This window comes from Cucurbita moschata, unplaced genomic scaffold (genome assembly GCF_002738365.1).
Source record: "Cucurbita moschata cultivar Rifu unplaced genomic scaffold, Cmos_1.0 Cmo_Scf00002, whole genome shotgun sequence".
NCBI lineage: Eukaryota > Viridiplantae > Streptophyta > Magnoliopsida > Cucurbitales > Cucurbitaceae > Cucurbita > Cucurbita moschata.
Genome location: NW_019268518.1, coordinates 2,502,283 through 2,517,653, shown reverse-complemented (window position 1 = coordinate 2,517,653; position 15,371 = coordinate 2,502,283). Strand labels below are relative to the sequence as shown.

The following is a 15,371-nucleotide window of genomic DNA, read 5'->3' as shown; positions in this document are numbered from 1 at the left end:
CCCCCCCCCCCCCCAAGATTGAGATAAGATCATGAATATTACTTGGCATGACTGAGGACCAACCCAAGGCTTCCAGGGTCATATTCCAGTAGTTTTTAGCACAAGGACAATCAATAAAAATATGATAGGATGATTCTGAGTTTGGTTTATACCTAACACACCATTGTGGTCAAAGACAATGATAAGACATTCTTCATTGATGCTTGTCTCCCGAAACCTCCCTGAAGATTCCAAAGGCCTTGTTTGAGTATCAATTACATCTTTAAAAATCACCACAAAGAGTAAACTGGAAAGTGAAGCCTTTTTTTTTTTCTTTTGATAAGAAATCGAGCTTTCATCAAGAAAAAAGGTTACAATACAAGGGAATATAGAAAATCTAAGTCCACAAAAGAACCCAACCAAAGTTAGGGGTTCCAATCAAGTAAAATAGGACCCACGAAATAATCGCAAAAGACCTCAATTTGATCATAAAAGACCTTTGTCACGGAAGGTGAGAAGAAAACATAGAATCTGATAAGGGACCAAACATCACAAGGGGACCTTTTACTCCCTCAAAAGATTTTATTATTTCTCTCCTCCCATAACCCCTGCGAAGTAGCACAAACCACTGCAGTCCATAAGAAACACCCCTTCTCGCTAAAAGGCGGATGGAGAAATAACTTCCCAATCATCTCCCTAACATCTCTATGCCTGACAGACAGAATATCAAACACATCAAAATAGAAGTTAAAAACCAACTGAGCCAAGTCACAACTCTGTAGGGGATGATCAAGACTCTCCTCTGCCTTCCCACAAAGAATTCAACAAGAAGTCCTTGCCAACTGAGATGAAAATTTTGAGAGTCTATTTAAGGTGTTAACCCTTCCATTTATCTAAATCTTCTTTGAAACTTTCACCTTCCATAGACTCGAAAAACCCACTTTCAAGTCAGAGAGGGATCTGCCAAACAATGAAAGAACAAACTACAAAAGAAACCCCAAAGGGGTTTAAACTCCAAAAGTGAACATCCCTTTTGTCCCGTCTGAAGTACAATCAAACAAGAGAAAGCGGGGAGCTCAAAAGAACTTTCTTTCCATGGATTTCTATTAGAACCTTTCACCCCACTGGACCATCACTTGAAAGGACGACAACCGCTTTTACTCACAACAATCCAATGCCAATGATTACTAGCCTCAGGGGGAAACCTCCTTAGCCATTTGGCCAATAAGGCTTTGTTTTGGTTCCATAAGTTCCCTATTTCTAACTCCTTGTGTTATGGGCTTTCCCACAGTTTCTGAACCCACGAAGTGTGCACTTCTCCCTTCATCAACCCCTTCCCAAAGGACATCCATCATAAGCTTCTCTAGGGAGTTACAATTGACATGAGAGGCTCTAAAGAGAGAGAAGAAATAAGTCAGGATGCGGCTTAGGACTAAAGGGAGGAAAAACTTCCTTTTTCAAGAGGCAAGTCTTTTGTATAACGTCTAAAATAACAGGTTTCAGAAAGGGATGGATGTTGGATTATGCTAAGGGGGAGGCCTAGATAAGGGGAAGGAAAAGACCCACCTCAACCTACAAAATTAACCCATCTACTTACCTTATCAGGGTCGCAATTGAGGTTCCTATGTGATTCAGTAGAAGAAAGACTCCTTACCTGAGCAAAATAAAATAATATCGTCAACAAATTGAAGATGGGCCAGGAACAATTCCAACTTCAAAGCTCTCATTAATAACTGCTTCCGCCCCATTCGAGACAATCCTACTGTGAGCGTACCACCTCCAGGAGAACAAAATAAGAAGAAAGCCTGTTCTATTGTTTCATCCTCCTTTAAATATTTGCAAAAACCCAGAATCCATGAAGATGAAGATTGATCCCGCATTTTTACGCTGTGAAGCTTGAAAATTTTGAGAGAGGATATAATTCTGGATAAGATAGAGCCAGGACTGAACTTCCTAGCCAACGATCTTGCAAAAAAGAGATGCTTTACTATGTTTGATTGATAAAACCAACATGTTTATCGATTATTGGATGCTCCTTTTTTAGAAATTTTGCTTCAAGTCCTGTTACTATCTAGCATATTCTAATATTCACCTTCAACGATTTGAAATGCATTCTGCTTGTGACTGTTTCTGGGGATGTTATGGAACTCCGTGATTTAACTTGGTGCTTTTAAAGTGTGTTGCAATTTTGATTTGTGGCGCATTTATGCCAATTAGGATTTTTTTTTTGTAATCATATTTTTGCATGACATGAGTGATGTAGGATTGTCTTTAACCGTGTGTGATTATTGTTTTACCACTCTTCTTTTAATTTAAAGATGCTTATTTCTTATCAAGCTTTTACATGTGGTAGGCTTCCGTTATTCAGTTAGTTTGTTTATTTCAGTGGGGTTATTTTCACTGCCTACATGTTTGGCTGCTGGAATCATTTTTTAGCTTAGTGGAAACTTGATGCTGAAGAAATAAACCTAAAAAAAATGTTTCATTAACCTCAAAAAATGATTACAGCAGCCGAATATATAGGCTGGAAAAATGACCTCACTAAACTAACAAACTAACCCAATAACTAAAGCCTTTTACCACATGTTAAAAGCTTGTCAAGATATAAACATTTTTATAATAAGGGAAGTGTGGAAAAACAATTAACCACACACGGTTGAAGAAGAGGATCAAAAAAGAACAAAGATCTCAAAAATCCTACATCATTTAGTCTATAATACAAATTTCATATCCTATAAAAGAAAAATTGGAGCTCTCACCTCTTAACCAAGCAGAATGTAGCTTCATCTGGTTTATTCTTTTCCCCTGTCAGGTATCATGCACATGTACTGTTTAATCGGCTTTTACCTCTCAATCCAGTGGAACACCTTCCAATCTGTAACTGTTTGTTTAGGTAATTCTGATTTCTTGCTAGTGTATATTGATACACATGCACATGAGTCTGGATTCCAGTATCGTTTTCTTTGGTGTGTTAGGTTCATTGAAGAATCGATCTCCTCTGCGTACTCTATTGTTCGTCAACATTATAATCAGAGCTTTGGGACCTCTTCAGGAGCTAGCATTGATACCAGGAATTTGCCGGTTGGTGGTTCTTTTATAGATCTTCCTAGGGAACTTTTTCAGATGCTTGCAGCTGCTGGACCTTATCTCTACCGTGATACAATTTTGCTGCATAAGGTAACTTGTTTGTCCATTTTTTCCTCCTTTCACCTCTCATTATCCTTCTTTAATAATTTCCAACATGATTTTTTTTGGCAGGTCTGTAGGGTGCTGAGAGGTTATTATATGTCGGCAATTGAGTTTGTCAACAGTGTGGAAAGTGGTTCAAATCCTGAATTTGTTCTGCAAGCTGGTAGCCGGGTTCCTCATCTTCACTTGAAGGAAGCTAGATTGAAAATTGAGGAAGCTTTAGGAATGTGTATACTTCCTTCGTTACAGTTGATACCTGCCAATCCAGCTGTTGGTCAAGGAATATGGGAAGTAATGAATCTTCTTCCGTATGAGGTATACCATTGTGTCAGTACCATTTGCTTCTATCGAAGGATTTGTTCATTTATAATTGAAAACCTTGAATGATTGTTCCTCTCTTTTGTATTATAATCCAATCATATTGCTTTTGATCTAAAATATATTGCATTACTAGGTGCGGTATCGTTTATATGGTGAATGGGAGAAAGATGATGAGAAGATTCCAATGGTTTTGGCGGCAAGGCAAACCGCAAAGGTATTCGTTAGTTAATATTTTCTTTTTTATTTTCCTCTATAATTGTTCAGAATCAGGTAAACCCTGATCAACTACTTCTCAGTTGGACACACGGAGGATTTTGAAGCGGTTGGCTAAGGAAAATTTGAAGCAATTGGGTAGGATGGTTGCAAAACTTGCTCATGCCAATCCGTTGACTGTCCTTCGCACTATATTACACCAGGTGTTGTTTGAGTTAGCTACATGCAAATAGATACATCTCTTTTTCCTGTTTTTTTAGAGTAGAGATCATGATGAAAATGACATTCTGCAGATTGAGGCATATAGGGATATGATTACTCCTGTAGTAGATGCATTCAAGTATCTGACTCAGGTATGTATAATTCTCTTTTTCCGTGGATACATTTGGTAAATATAATTTTCAAGACTTTTTTTAATAATATTTTTCGTTTTATTTGATTTATGCAGCTTGAGTATGACATATTAGAATATGTTGTGATTGAACGTTTGGTGCAAGGAGGGCGTGATAAGTTGAAGGATGATGGCCTTAATCTGTCAGATTGGCTCCAGTCATTAGCTTCATTTTGGGGTCACCTGTATGTTTCTCCTTTCTCTCTCATATGATACTTCAAGTTTTTTATGCTGATTTCTGCTGCTTTGGATGTGTTTTGCTCTTTTTAGGACACTTGCAATCAATTTTGTAAAAGATGAATTTCAAATATTGATTTGTCTACTTGGCTTTGGTCTAGGAAACGTTCCACACTAATTTGTGGAATGCTAGTTGAAACTTTAGGTTGTTACTGATATTTTTGAGTTTTGCGTGTTCTAATCCTTTTCTGCTTTTAAGTGATTATTTAATCAGTTATCATTTTCAACTGTTGCTTTGACATGCATTGCAGTCTGTGTTTTTTCATGTTATTTGTCCTTGGTTATTCCTGGAATGCCAATTCAATATCCCGGTTGCTGCATACACCCCCTGCAAATGTTGATCAGTTAAACAGATGGTGTTGTGAACAACTCAACTTTTGTATCTTGATTAGCTATTTCAGATCTGTTCCAACTACTTACGCTTGCTTCCTGGGATATGCTCTGTGAACTACATGCATGGCATTTTTTGGGCCGCCGCTGTATGATGAAAGATTTAAATTGGGTTATATGACTAGTCACTGGATCATCGAGACTGAAATTGGGTTTCAATTTCCCTTTCAAGTTCATGATATGGTAGTTTGGGAGGGGAAGGAACCTGGTTTTTGCTCAAGACATGGGGTGTAATAGGTTGAAGTTCGTATTTCAAGCCATTCTCTTCTGCTGCCTTTGTTCAAGATCTGCTGAGATATTTCAAGTTATCAACATATTGATAAAAAAATGTGTAGAGAAACAAAGTAACGAGGTCACAGATTCTATTTATGTGGAAGGGAGTAATTTATATGACCTAATATGTCAAATGGGTTTAGGTCATAACTAATTCAGTGAGAATGAAGGTGAATTGCTATTTTGTTGACTGCATTGTCTCCAGAGTCGTTTAAATTGGAAAGAGAGGTGCTATTGACTGCTCTTGTGAAGAATATTGTCATTACCTTCAGAAATTGATTAGGGTCGGGGGCTCTGGAGTTCCTTAATTATATTTAATCACATGAAGATGCTAGTTTCACCTGGAGTTGTAAATTTTCAATTGGATTAGTCATCTTGAAGATCTTTTATCAGTTTTGATTGCTTCAACTTTCTGAGTTGTCAATTTCTTTGAGGATTTATAAACTTTGACATGGCTATACCGGTAGAAAATTTCACGTATCAGCTAGGCACTCGAAGCATGCAATTCTTTTCCAAAGAAGACGTTCTTCAAGGAATATCTTGTCTATTTGCCTGCATTGGTTGCAGCTTTATGCCAAGTCGGGATGTAATGGGTTTCATAGTTGTACATTCAATGTATGCAATGCTTTCTGATGAATAGTGTATGGAACATATAAAAAGGGATTGGAGGATCGACTGAAGTAAAACAGAAACTGAGTAGAGTCAATTGGGAAGTTCTGTGCCGCTATTTTTTACTTGAGCTCTTATTGAAATCTTCTTGAAAGATTTGAGGCTGGTCAGACGTCCAAGGAATGAGGATTGTTTAAATGGGACGTGAACTTTGCTTTCTTTTTCTTTTACTGCCTAGGTAATCATGTTATGTACATACATAATATTAACAAAAGAAAAACATATGATTTCACTATATATAAAAGTAGTCTTGACTGCAACCAGCCTGTAGAATTTTTGTCAACAAGTCAAATTATGGATTATTTGTCATTTCCTTTAGATTTATCATGTTTTGTTGAGAGTACCTTATCTTCTTTATCGTTTACAATTTTTTTTAACTTAACATGTGTGCTTGTTCTGGAGGAAGAAAAATTATTTAAGTTTTTTGGACACTGCACATTCATTGCTTCTAATTTCTTCAATTAATGTTCAATCTGGATATATATAGTAATCTTTAGAGACTACGATTTGGCTCACGTTTGAAATGAGATCTCTCTGATTTTCTTTGTGCAAGTAGTTCCTAACTATTTCCTTTTATTACATACTAGAAAAATGTTAACATTCCTACTAGAATATTCATAGAAGGAAGCTATCTATTTGATCAAATTCCTTGGTTTTGTATATAAATTTGTGCTACGTATGCATGATGCAGATAACTTAAAATTCATGTTTCCTTGTCAGTATATGCATTGAGTATTCTGTAAAATGTTTCGGTGGTGGTGTTACTACATTCATTTGAGTAATGTGAAGTTGGGTACCAGAGTTTTGAATGTATTTTTGAGTTGCATGTTACTAGTTTCATTCTATTTATATTGGATTGATATGATTCGCCTGTTGCCTTTTCTTTTCTTTAGTATATTGTAGAACTTTGATTTTTATCATTGAAAATGTGGAACCTTTGTTCTTAAATAAAAATGGAGCTTTTGTTTATGTGCATCTTTAGAAGACCCTGTTGTTATGGAGGTGGATGTATGAATTAGCACAACGTTTTTCTTATTTAGGAAAGGACAAGAGTGATCTTTTATTCTCGGTGCATTTCCATTTCTAGTCAACTCTTTCTAGGTGATCTTGTCCTTCCCTCGTTATGTAAGGAACTGTGGAGGTTGAAAATCCCTTGAAAAGATAAAGTATTTGTTCTTGTGTATAGATAATCATAAAACCGAAAAACCTAAGGAAACAGCAGGATTTGCCCTTACTCTATCTGGTACGATGTTTACAAATGAAAAAGAAATAACATAAGAACTTCCATATTTGGATAATTTGTTTCTTCTTTCCGGTGGCACTGACTCAATGGGTTAGCCTTTTTTTATATTTGATTCCCTTTCCCTTCCACCTCCAAGACTTTGTAATTTTTAGGTCTCTTAATTGTTTTGGTTTCTTGTTCCATTCTCTCCCTTTTGGAGTTTGGATTCTTGAACCTTTTTTCTTTCTTTTTATCCATTAGTGGAAAGTTTTATTTGGCATTAAACAAAGAGAGCCATGAGCCCAGTTTCAAAGATAGGATTGAGCAATTGGGTGAAGGGTTTTGTTCTGTCCTTGGAGAAGTTAAGCTAGAATGCAGAAGAACTATTTTTAATGATGTTAAGTGTACTGTTGACTAAACCCAGGGTGTGATATGTTGGTATATTAGGTCAAATCTGTGTTTTAATTACTCCATTGCTTCCATGTAGAGTAATTGGAGATATCCATAGCTCCTTTGTAAATTTCATATATATCAATAAGGAGGTTTTATGTTTTCTTACCTCTCTCAGTTCTGAAATATTTTCATGTATTCTATTGTTATTAATTTTTTCTTTGGTTTTAAATTTTCATGCTTGTATATAATGTAGCATTATTTATTGGGATGCTTACGAACATTGTAAAATGTAAAATTGGATTTTAAGATGTGCAAACTGTGTAATTTTTTTAAGGCAAAGTAATTCTCTCTATATTTTTGCTTCTTTTTATCATCAGATACTTTGTTCTTTCGTCTCCTATAGATGCCATAATTTACTGCTTAGATTTTTTGTAAATTTTCTGCTGGTAGGTGTAAGAAGTACCCATCTATGGAGCTAAGGGGTTTGTTTCAGTATCTCATTAATCAGTTGAAAAAAGGTCAAGGAATTGAACTTGTTCTCCTGCAGGTACTTCTCAGATCTGGAAGGGGTGCTTTGTATTAGTCATGTGGCCCAACATTTAGATATTTTACCGCTTCAATGGTTTGTTACTTGACTAAAAGTACTTGGATATCTTTTTGTAACATAATCAGGAACTTGTTCAACAAATGGCCAATGTCCAATACACAGAAAACCTAACTGAGGAACAGTTGGATGCTATGGCAGGAAGTGAAACACTTCGTTATCAAGCAACTTCTTTTGGGGTTACTCGAAATAACAAGGTGTTGTGTTGATGGACAATATAATTTCTTCCCCTTTCTTAATTCAAAACTGATCACTATTGAAGATACAAACATAGATATTTGACCTAAGCTCCAAAGAACTATGTACTTTAGCATGTCATTTTAAAAGAAATACTGATGTGGTCTAGACATCTTATCAGATTAATGCGTATGTATAGATATTTGAACCGGGTACTTCTTGTGTTCTAGTTGTAATTTCACTCTGTTATCTGAAAGTTATTTACCATTTCTACTACAAAGCATGAGGGTTGGTTGATTAATTTAGAATTATATATCATTCTATTTTTACTTAATCTATTATGATCTGCTGTCAATCCTTTTTCTGTCAGAAGAAAAGAATAACCGTCATAATTTTAATATTTTTGGTTTCCCATCATAAATAACCGGGTACTTCTTTTGTTCTTTCTTTTCTTTCACCCCTTTTGGAGTTTGTACCTTTTAAATATTAGTTTTTTTAATTATAAGTTTCGTTTCTTGTTTAAAAAAATAATGCAGGCGTTGATCAAGTCAAGCAACAGACTGCGTGACTCCTTGCTTTCTAAGGATGAACCAAAATTGGCAGTCCCTCTCTTGCTACTTATTTCTCAACACCGATCAGTGTATGCTTTATTACTTTCTTTGTAGTATGCAAAATTCGAGGACATTGTATGTCTCTGCTTGATAACAAGAAGAGTCCTAGAACCAGTTAACTCCTGATTGGGGTGTCACTGCTATTCAATTATGATTTCCATTATCACTGCTATTGCTCTAAGAGCATCATAATTCAACGGCTTGAGACAGTCCATTGATGTATTTACCTGCTACTAGCCTGCTTTTAATGCATGCTACGCTACTATAATTTATTTTATTTGTCTTTTGTCTTGCCGCAAGCTCTTAGTTGTATCTTAATGTTTTGAAATATGTGGACTAATTATTGTTTCCTTCAGGGTTGTCATAAATGCAAATGCTCCTTATATTAAGATGGTCAGTGAACAATTTGATAGATGTCATGGAACTCTGCTTCAATATGTGGAATTTCTTAGTAGTGCAGTTACGCCTGCATCAGCTTATGCTCAGTTGATTCCCTCTCTCAATGAGCTTGCCCAGCTTTATCACCTAGATCCCGAGGTCTGTCTGTGTATGTGTGTGTCATTGTTCTGTGTTCTTGGGTCTCTGTTTTTATGTCTGGTTGGTGTCACCATTGAACCATTAATATTTGTTTGCCCTCATCCTATGAGATGTTAATTCTCAAAACTCATTCTCCCTTGAAGTTCCTTTGCAGCCATTGAAGTACTGATATGACTCTTTCCTTTTTGTAGGTTGCTTTCCTGATATATCGACCGATAATGAGGTTATTTAAGTGTCAAGGTGGTTCAGATATCTTCTGGCCACTGGATGGCAATGATGCAAATGTTGCAAGCAATAATTCTGATTCGGAATCAGCAGAATGTTCTGCAGACGTTGTTTTGGAACTTGGTCCTTCACAGAAACCTGTGAGGTAAGACATTTGTTCTGTTTTTTTATTTTTTATTTATTATTATTATTATTTTTTTTTTTTTTTTTGAAGCTCCCTCTTTTTTTACACACTTTCAGTTCTTCATTCGATATTTTGATGAAATTTTGTGAATTTAGGCTTTTGATGAATCATTTGACCTTAATACTATGATAGGATCTGAGTTTAGGATCAAAATGAATTGTATTCAATTATTTGGCCCAGAATAAAGAGGCTTTTGAGAAGTTTAAAATCTCTCCTGCCTTTGTTTTTTTGTTGCATTCAGAGAAATCATACAGGCTGTTGATTCTGCAGAACGGTCAAGTTAATTTTTGTTAACTGTTCTTTTATTACCTAGTAGGTTGTCATTAGATAATAAATGTGTAAGTTACTCGGAAACATTTATGTAATAAAACACCACACTAGCCTGATACTTGTAGTCACACCCTTTCTTATGCATAATAGGGTGTTCACAGTTAATGATTTTGATGTTATTTACAGTTGCTAATTTTCTTAACCTCTATTTTCCATAGGTGGTCAGATCTCCTCGATGCTGTAAAGTCTATGTTACCTCCAAAAGCTTGGAATAGCTTGTCTCCAGATCTCTATACTACATTTTGGGGTCTCACGCTCTATGATCTTTATGTTCCTCAGAGTAGATATGAATCTGAAATTGCTAAGCAGCATTCTGCTCTTAAAGCTTTAGAAGAGCTTTCTGATAACTCAAGTTCTGCAATCAATAAAAGGAAGAAAGACAAAGAAAGAATTCAAGAATCTCTTGATCGCTTGTCCAATGAACTAAATAAGCATGAAGAAAATGTTGCTTCCGTACGCAGACGACTTTCTCGTGAAAAGGATAAATGGTTGAGCTCCTGCCCTGATACTTTGAAAATTAACATGGAGTTCCTTCAGCGATGTATTTTTCCCCGCTGTACATTCAGTATGCCTGATGCTGTCTATTGTGCTATGTTTGTGCACACTCTTCATTCCCTTGGAACACCATTTTTTAATACAGTCAACCATATTGATGTTTTGATATGTAAAACCTTGCAACCCATGATATGCTGCTGCACGGAATATGAAGCAGGCAGGCTTGGAAGGTTTTTATATGAGACACTAAAGATAGCTTATTATTGGAAGGTAATTGATCGCTTTATCTTTCTTTAATCATGCTGAAGACCAAATCAGCTTCAAAAGTTAAACATCATTCGGAAAAGTGCTTGAATTCTGTTACTACGTTCTCCCCCATCTCAAGTTGTTCATGTTGATCAATCATTTTGTCAGAGTGATGAATCCATTTATGAACGTGAATGTGGAAATATGCCTGGATTCGCTGTCTATTATAGGTATCCAAACAGTCAAAGAGTAACGTACGGCCAGTTCATCAAGGTACTTTTTGAATTTCTGCTCTTTTTATCTTAAATTGTTTTTTCATTTACTATGTGCATTGTAATGAAGAGTGATAATAGAATGCCTGAAATATGTGGGTTTTTTCCAATTCTATGTCTAAGATTAAGTTGCTGTATGAGCGTAAATCTCTTGATAGATAGGAAATGCATTGTGGAGAAAAACAAAATATCTAATACATCAATTTGTCATGGTGTACAAGCTGTCTTCCCAATCTTCTTTGTAGGTTATGTATATATCTCTTGATAGATAGGAAATGCAAATTTATCTTCTTTGGCTTCGTTTCTCCGGAGTTGTCTTTATTCAGTGTCTCTGGTTATATAGGTCTTGAGCTTTTAATTGTTTTCATAGAGAAGGCAGACTTTCAATTTAATCTTTTCGTTCAATTTTCAACCTGTATTGAGAATACTGTTTGCCATGCAAGTTAAAATTTTTGTTTGATTTTCCATGTACAGTAGTATTTAAAATTTTTGTTTTTGCTTATAGGTTCATTGGAAGTGGAGTCAAAGAATTACACGATTACTCATACAATGCTTGGAATCTACAGAGTACATGGAAATTAGAAATGCTCTTATAATGTTGACAAAAATTTCCAACGTTTTTCCCGTCACTAGAAAGAGCGGAATCAACCTTGAGAAAAGGGTAGGACATTTTCAATGCCTCTTATTGAATTTCATTTTGTTAATGTCAACTAAGAATTTCTTCTCTTCATGTAGGTCGCTAAGATCAAAAGTGATGAAAGAGAAGATCTGAAGGTGTTAGCTACTGGTGTTGCCGCAGCTTTGGCTGCTAGAAAGGTTTGTTGCATTTTTTAAGTGTGTTCTTATTCTCAGTTTTAATTGGTCAATTGATGTTCTTTTTTCTGCAGCCTTCATGGGTTACAGATGAAGAATTTGGCATGGGTTATCTTGAATTAAAGACTGCACCTTCTCTTGCATCAAAGTCTTCAGCTAGTAATTTAGCTGCCACCCAAAGTAATTCCGTTTATTCTTCCCAAAATGAACATGGTGGAGGAAAGCCTACTGCCGTCCCAAGTTCAGATTCTGGAAATATGGCCAAAGACCATTCATTGAGGTCACGAACTTCTGACACGAGGACGGATAAAATAGATGGTTTTTCTGTTCCAAAATCTGAACTAGGGCATGGGAAACTCAAAGGCACTTCATTGAACGGACCAGATTCCCAGCCACTTGTGCCCTCAACTTCTGTGCATTCAGGATCGTTAAGAGTTGTGGAAGGTCCAAAACCAGGTGATGACTTAAGTAGGACTTCGAATGAAGGCTCATCAAAAGTTATTTTCAAGACCTCTTCTGAATCCGAGGTAGAATTACATAATAGTTTTTAGTCAGCATTTGATTGTGTGTGTGTGTGCATGTTGAATTATGACTTTATATTGCTATGTTAGCAGTTGAGAGTTTCAGCAAAACGAAACGCACCTGCTGGTATTCTTAGTAAAGCACCAAAACAAGATACCACGAAAGATGAGATTAGATCTGGAAAAGCTGCTAGCAAGAATCATGGGTCTTCCACAAGTGATCGGGAGCTTCCAATTCATGCAACAGACGGTGGTAGGCATGGAAGTTCTTATAAAACTTCTTCAGTTATGCCAAATGACTATACGCAAAGTTCATTAACTAGAGGCTTGTCCTCATCATTAAAAGCTTCAGATGGTCACGCTATTGAATTGAAGGCAGAGAGTGGAGTAGGGAGGACTTCTGATAGTAGGGCTTCGTCAGTAAAGGAAAATGGTACTGAAGCTCTTGAAGTTGCAAAATCCTCTTCTTCCAGACTTGCTCATTCTCCCAGACATGATAATTCTGCTAGTGGTTCTAGGTCTAGTGATAAACTGCCTAAAAGAGCTAGTCCTGCAGAAGAACCAGACAGACAAGGTAAACGTCGGAAAGGAGATGGTGAAAGTAGAGATGTAGATGGGGATTTTCGTAACCCTGACAAAGATAGATCCATAGACACACGATCTGTAGATGCTGATAAAATAGGAATGGATGAACAAAGTGGTTACAGAGGTTCAGATAAACCTCTGGAGAGAACAAAAGATAAGGTAAATGAAAGATACGATAGGGATTACAAAGATCGGGCAGAGCGTTCTGAGAAATCCCGTGGAGATGATCCATCAGTAGAAAAAACAAGAGACAGATCAATAGAAAGATATGGAAGAGAACGCTCGGTTGAGAAAGTGGAAAGAGTTTCTGATAGGTATCCTGACAAATCTAAGGATGAAAGAGATAAAGATGATAGGAGTAAGTTACGATATAATGATACAGCTACAGAAAAGTCTCATGTTGATGATCGGTTCCACAGACAGAGCTTGCCTCCTCCCCCTCCCTTGCCTCCTCACATGGTCCCTCAATCTGTTAATAGTGGGAGAAGAGAAGAAGATGCAGATAGAAGGTTTGGAACTACTAGACACAGTCAAAGGCTTTCTCCTAGACACGAAGAGAAGGAACGGAGACAATCAGAGGAAAATTTAATTTCACAGGATGATGCAAAACGCAGAAGAGAGGAGGAATTTCGAGAAAGAAAGAGAGAAGAGAGAGAGGTGGGGATATCATTGAAGGTAATGCTTGCTCAAATTCTATGCAATTTATTTGATATGTCGGTACTTTTTTGTACGCCTGCAAATTTAGTTACGTTATTCCATTCTGGTTGAAAGGAGAACTTTGACATCCCTACAAATGTGATAAGTTTATGCATTTGCCTTCAGAAAGTTGATCGAATAGAGGAACGCCCAAACTCTCAGTAGTACCATGACACATCTATCTTTTTTGTCTCACCAGTGATTTAAAATATTATTGTCATGGTAAGGATATTTGGTCTATTTATCAATGGAAAGTTATGTTTTATTAATCTAAAGTTCTGCATGTGTGACCAAGCCTAAAAGATGTAGCCAGTGTAGAACTAAACTAAGCAGCTTACCTTTTTAAAACTTATCATAATATGTCTCAAGATGGTGAACATTTCTATTTGTGAATTATAGATGCTTTGATTTTCGCTAGAGATGGTTTTGGTTTCTTTTATTTAAAAATTAGGTTGACAAATGTACCTAGGTCTGCGAACATGGAATTGATCATGGAACTGCGTAGTTTAGGTCATGTAAATTATGATTGTTGGCGTATTCAAATTTCATAGGGATACTCCATCTGACAAAAAATTGGTGTCAAGAACAGAGAAGGTTCAGATCAACCTACATTTTATTTGTACATTTATTCGGGATCCTACCTCAATGGCTGTGCTTGCAGATACCATCTGAAGATCATAATGCAAGTTTCAGATTTGAAGATCGTATCTTTTGTTCATGTAGGTGGATGACAGGGAGAGGGAAAGGGAGAGAGACAAGGCAAACCTTTTGAAGGAGGACATGGACGCTGCTGCTGCCTCCAAGAGGCGAAAACTTAAAAGGGAGCATCTGTCATTGGCTGAGGCTGGTGAGTATTCTCCTGCTGGCGCACCGCCATCTCTGGTTGGTGGTGGCGTGTCTCAATCTTATGATGGACGAGAAAGAGGAGACAGGAAGGGTGTAATGATGCAACGTGCCAGTTACTTGGATGAGCCAGGCTTGAGAATTCATGGTAAAGAAGTTGTCAACAAGATGACCAGACGTGAAGCCGATTTGTATCCTTTATATCATATTTCCTTGCATCATGATTAATCATTATTATTCGTAGTTATAAATTTTGTGCATTCATCTAAATATGGCCTTGGAAGTTGATGCATTACATCAAGTTTCATCTATATCCTGTTGATTCCTTAATCAGGACATAGAATGTACGATCGGGAATGGGATGATGATAAAAGAATGAGGGCAGACCAAAAGCGGAGGCACCGGAAATAAGCTCAATCAGCGCCTTCTAACTAGCATACAGTTGATCATTCTACTCATCATGAAGTAAACCTGCAAACATGATATCTAAGCTGCCCACAGGGAGGTGAACATTCATCCTATCATCTTGTAAAAACTGATTCATAAACGAGAAGGGAGACTGTTGTAGTATCGAGGGGACAAACGCCCGCTCCTCCTGTAGTGACGACCAACTCATAATTGAACGGGATGGGACATTGGAGTGGATTTCTGCTGCTGAGAACTATTTTAACTTGTTTAAAACTCAGGTTAGGAAAAAGTTGTGTATTACATTCTTAGCCCCACACTGAGTACATTTGTGTAAGCCATTAGTGAGTATGAGAGTTCTTCAAGAAAAGTGTGATTGTGGGGCCTTTTCCCTACATGTTCCTTGTAGTTTCCCTGTTCTGTTTGCTAGAAAATTTTCACCCCTAATTTAGACGAGGGTGCTATTGAATCAAATCTCTCGCGAGTTTCATACTCACACGAGTTAGAATAAAATATGGTTAAAAATGGGTGTTTAGAGTTAAATGGAAAG

The 15,371-nt window shown here is 36.8% G+C and overlaps 1 protein-coding gene across 4 annotated transcripts in view; it reads left to right on the top strand.

Moving 5' to 3' along the window:
• Nucleotides 1–15,339, top strand: part of LOC111459846 (THO complex subunit 2-like) — a 36,673-nt gene extending 21,334 nt beyond the window's left edge. For 2 of the 4 annotated variants that reach the window (XM_023102931.1, XM_023102951.1), the window contains 20 exons: nt 2,792–2,872; nt 2,955–3,156; nt 3,238–3,483; nt 3,623–3,703; nt 3,786–3,905; nt 3,996–4,055; nt 4,151–4,278; nt 7,728–7,824; nt 7,950–8,078; nt 8,595–8,698; nt 9,026–9,206; nt 9,398–9,576; nt 10,104–10,710; nt 10,855–10,959; nt 11,464–11,619; nt 11,694–11,774; nt 11,846–12,298; nt 12,383–13,552; nt 14,297–14,607; nt 14,758–15,339. In XM_023102931.1, the coding sequence (XP_022958699.1) occupies nt 2,792–2,872; nt 2,955–3,156; nt 3,238–3,483; nt 3,623–3,703; nt 3,786–3,905; nt 3,996–4,055; nt 4,151–4,278; nt 7,728–7,824; nt 7,950–8,078; nt 8,595–8,698; nt 9,026–9,206; nt 9,398–9,576; nt 10,104–10,710; nt 10,855–10,959; nt 11,464–11,619; nt 11,694–11,774; nt 11,846–12,298; nt 12,383–13,552; nt 14,297–14,607; nt 14,758–14,827 (4,561 nt within the window). In that variant the 3' untranslated portion in view covers nt 14,828–15,339. Of the gene's footprint in view, nt 1–2,791; nt 2,873–2,954; nt 3,157–3,237; nt 3,484–3,622; nt 3,704–3,785; nt 3,906–3,995; nt 4,056–4,150; nt 4,279–7,727; nt 7,825–7,949; nt 8,079–8,594; nt 8,699–9,025; nt 9,207–9,397; nt 9,577–10,103; nt 10,711–10,854; nt 10,960–11,463; nt 11,620–11,693; nt 11,775–11,845; nt 12,299–12,382; nt 13,553–14,234; nt 14,608–14,757 lie in introns of all 4 variants that reach the window. The other 2 variants (XR_002713343.1, XM_023102939.1) reach the window with 2 other exon arrangements.
• Nucleotides 15,340–15,371: the final 32 nt, after the last annotated feature.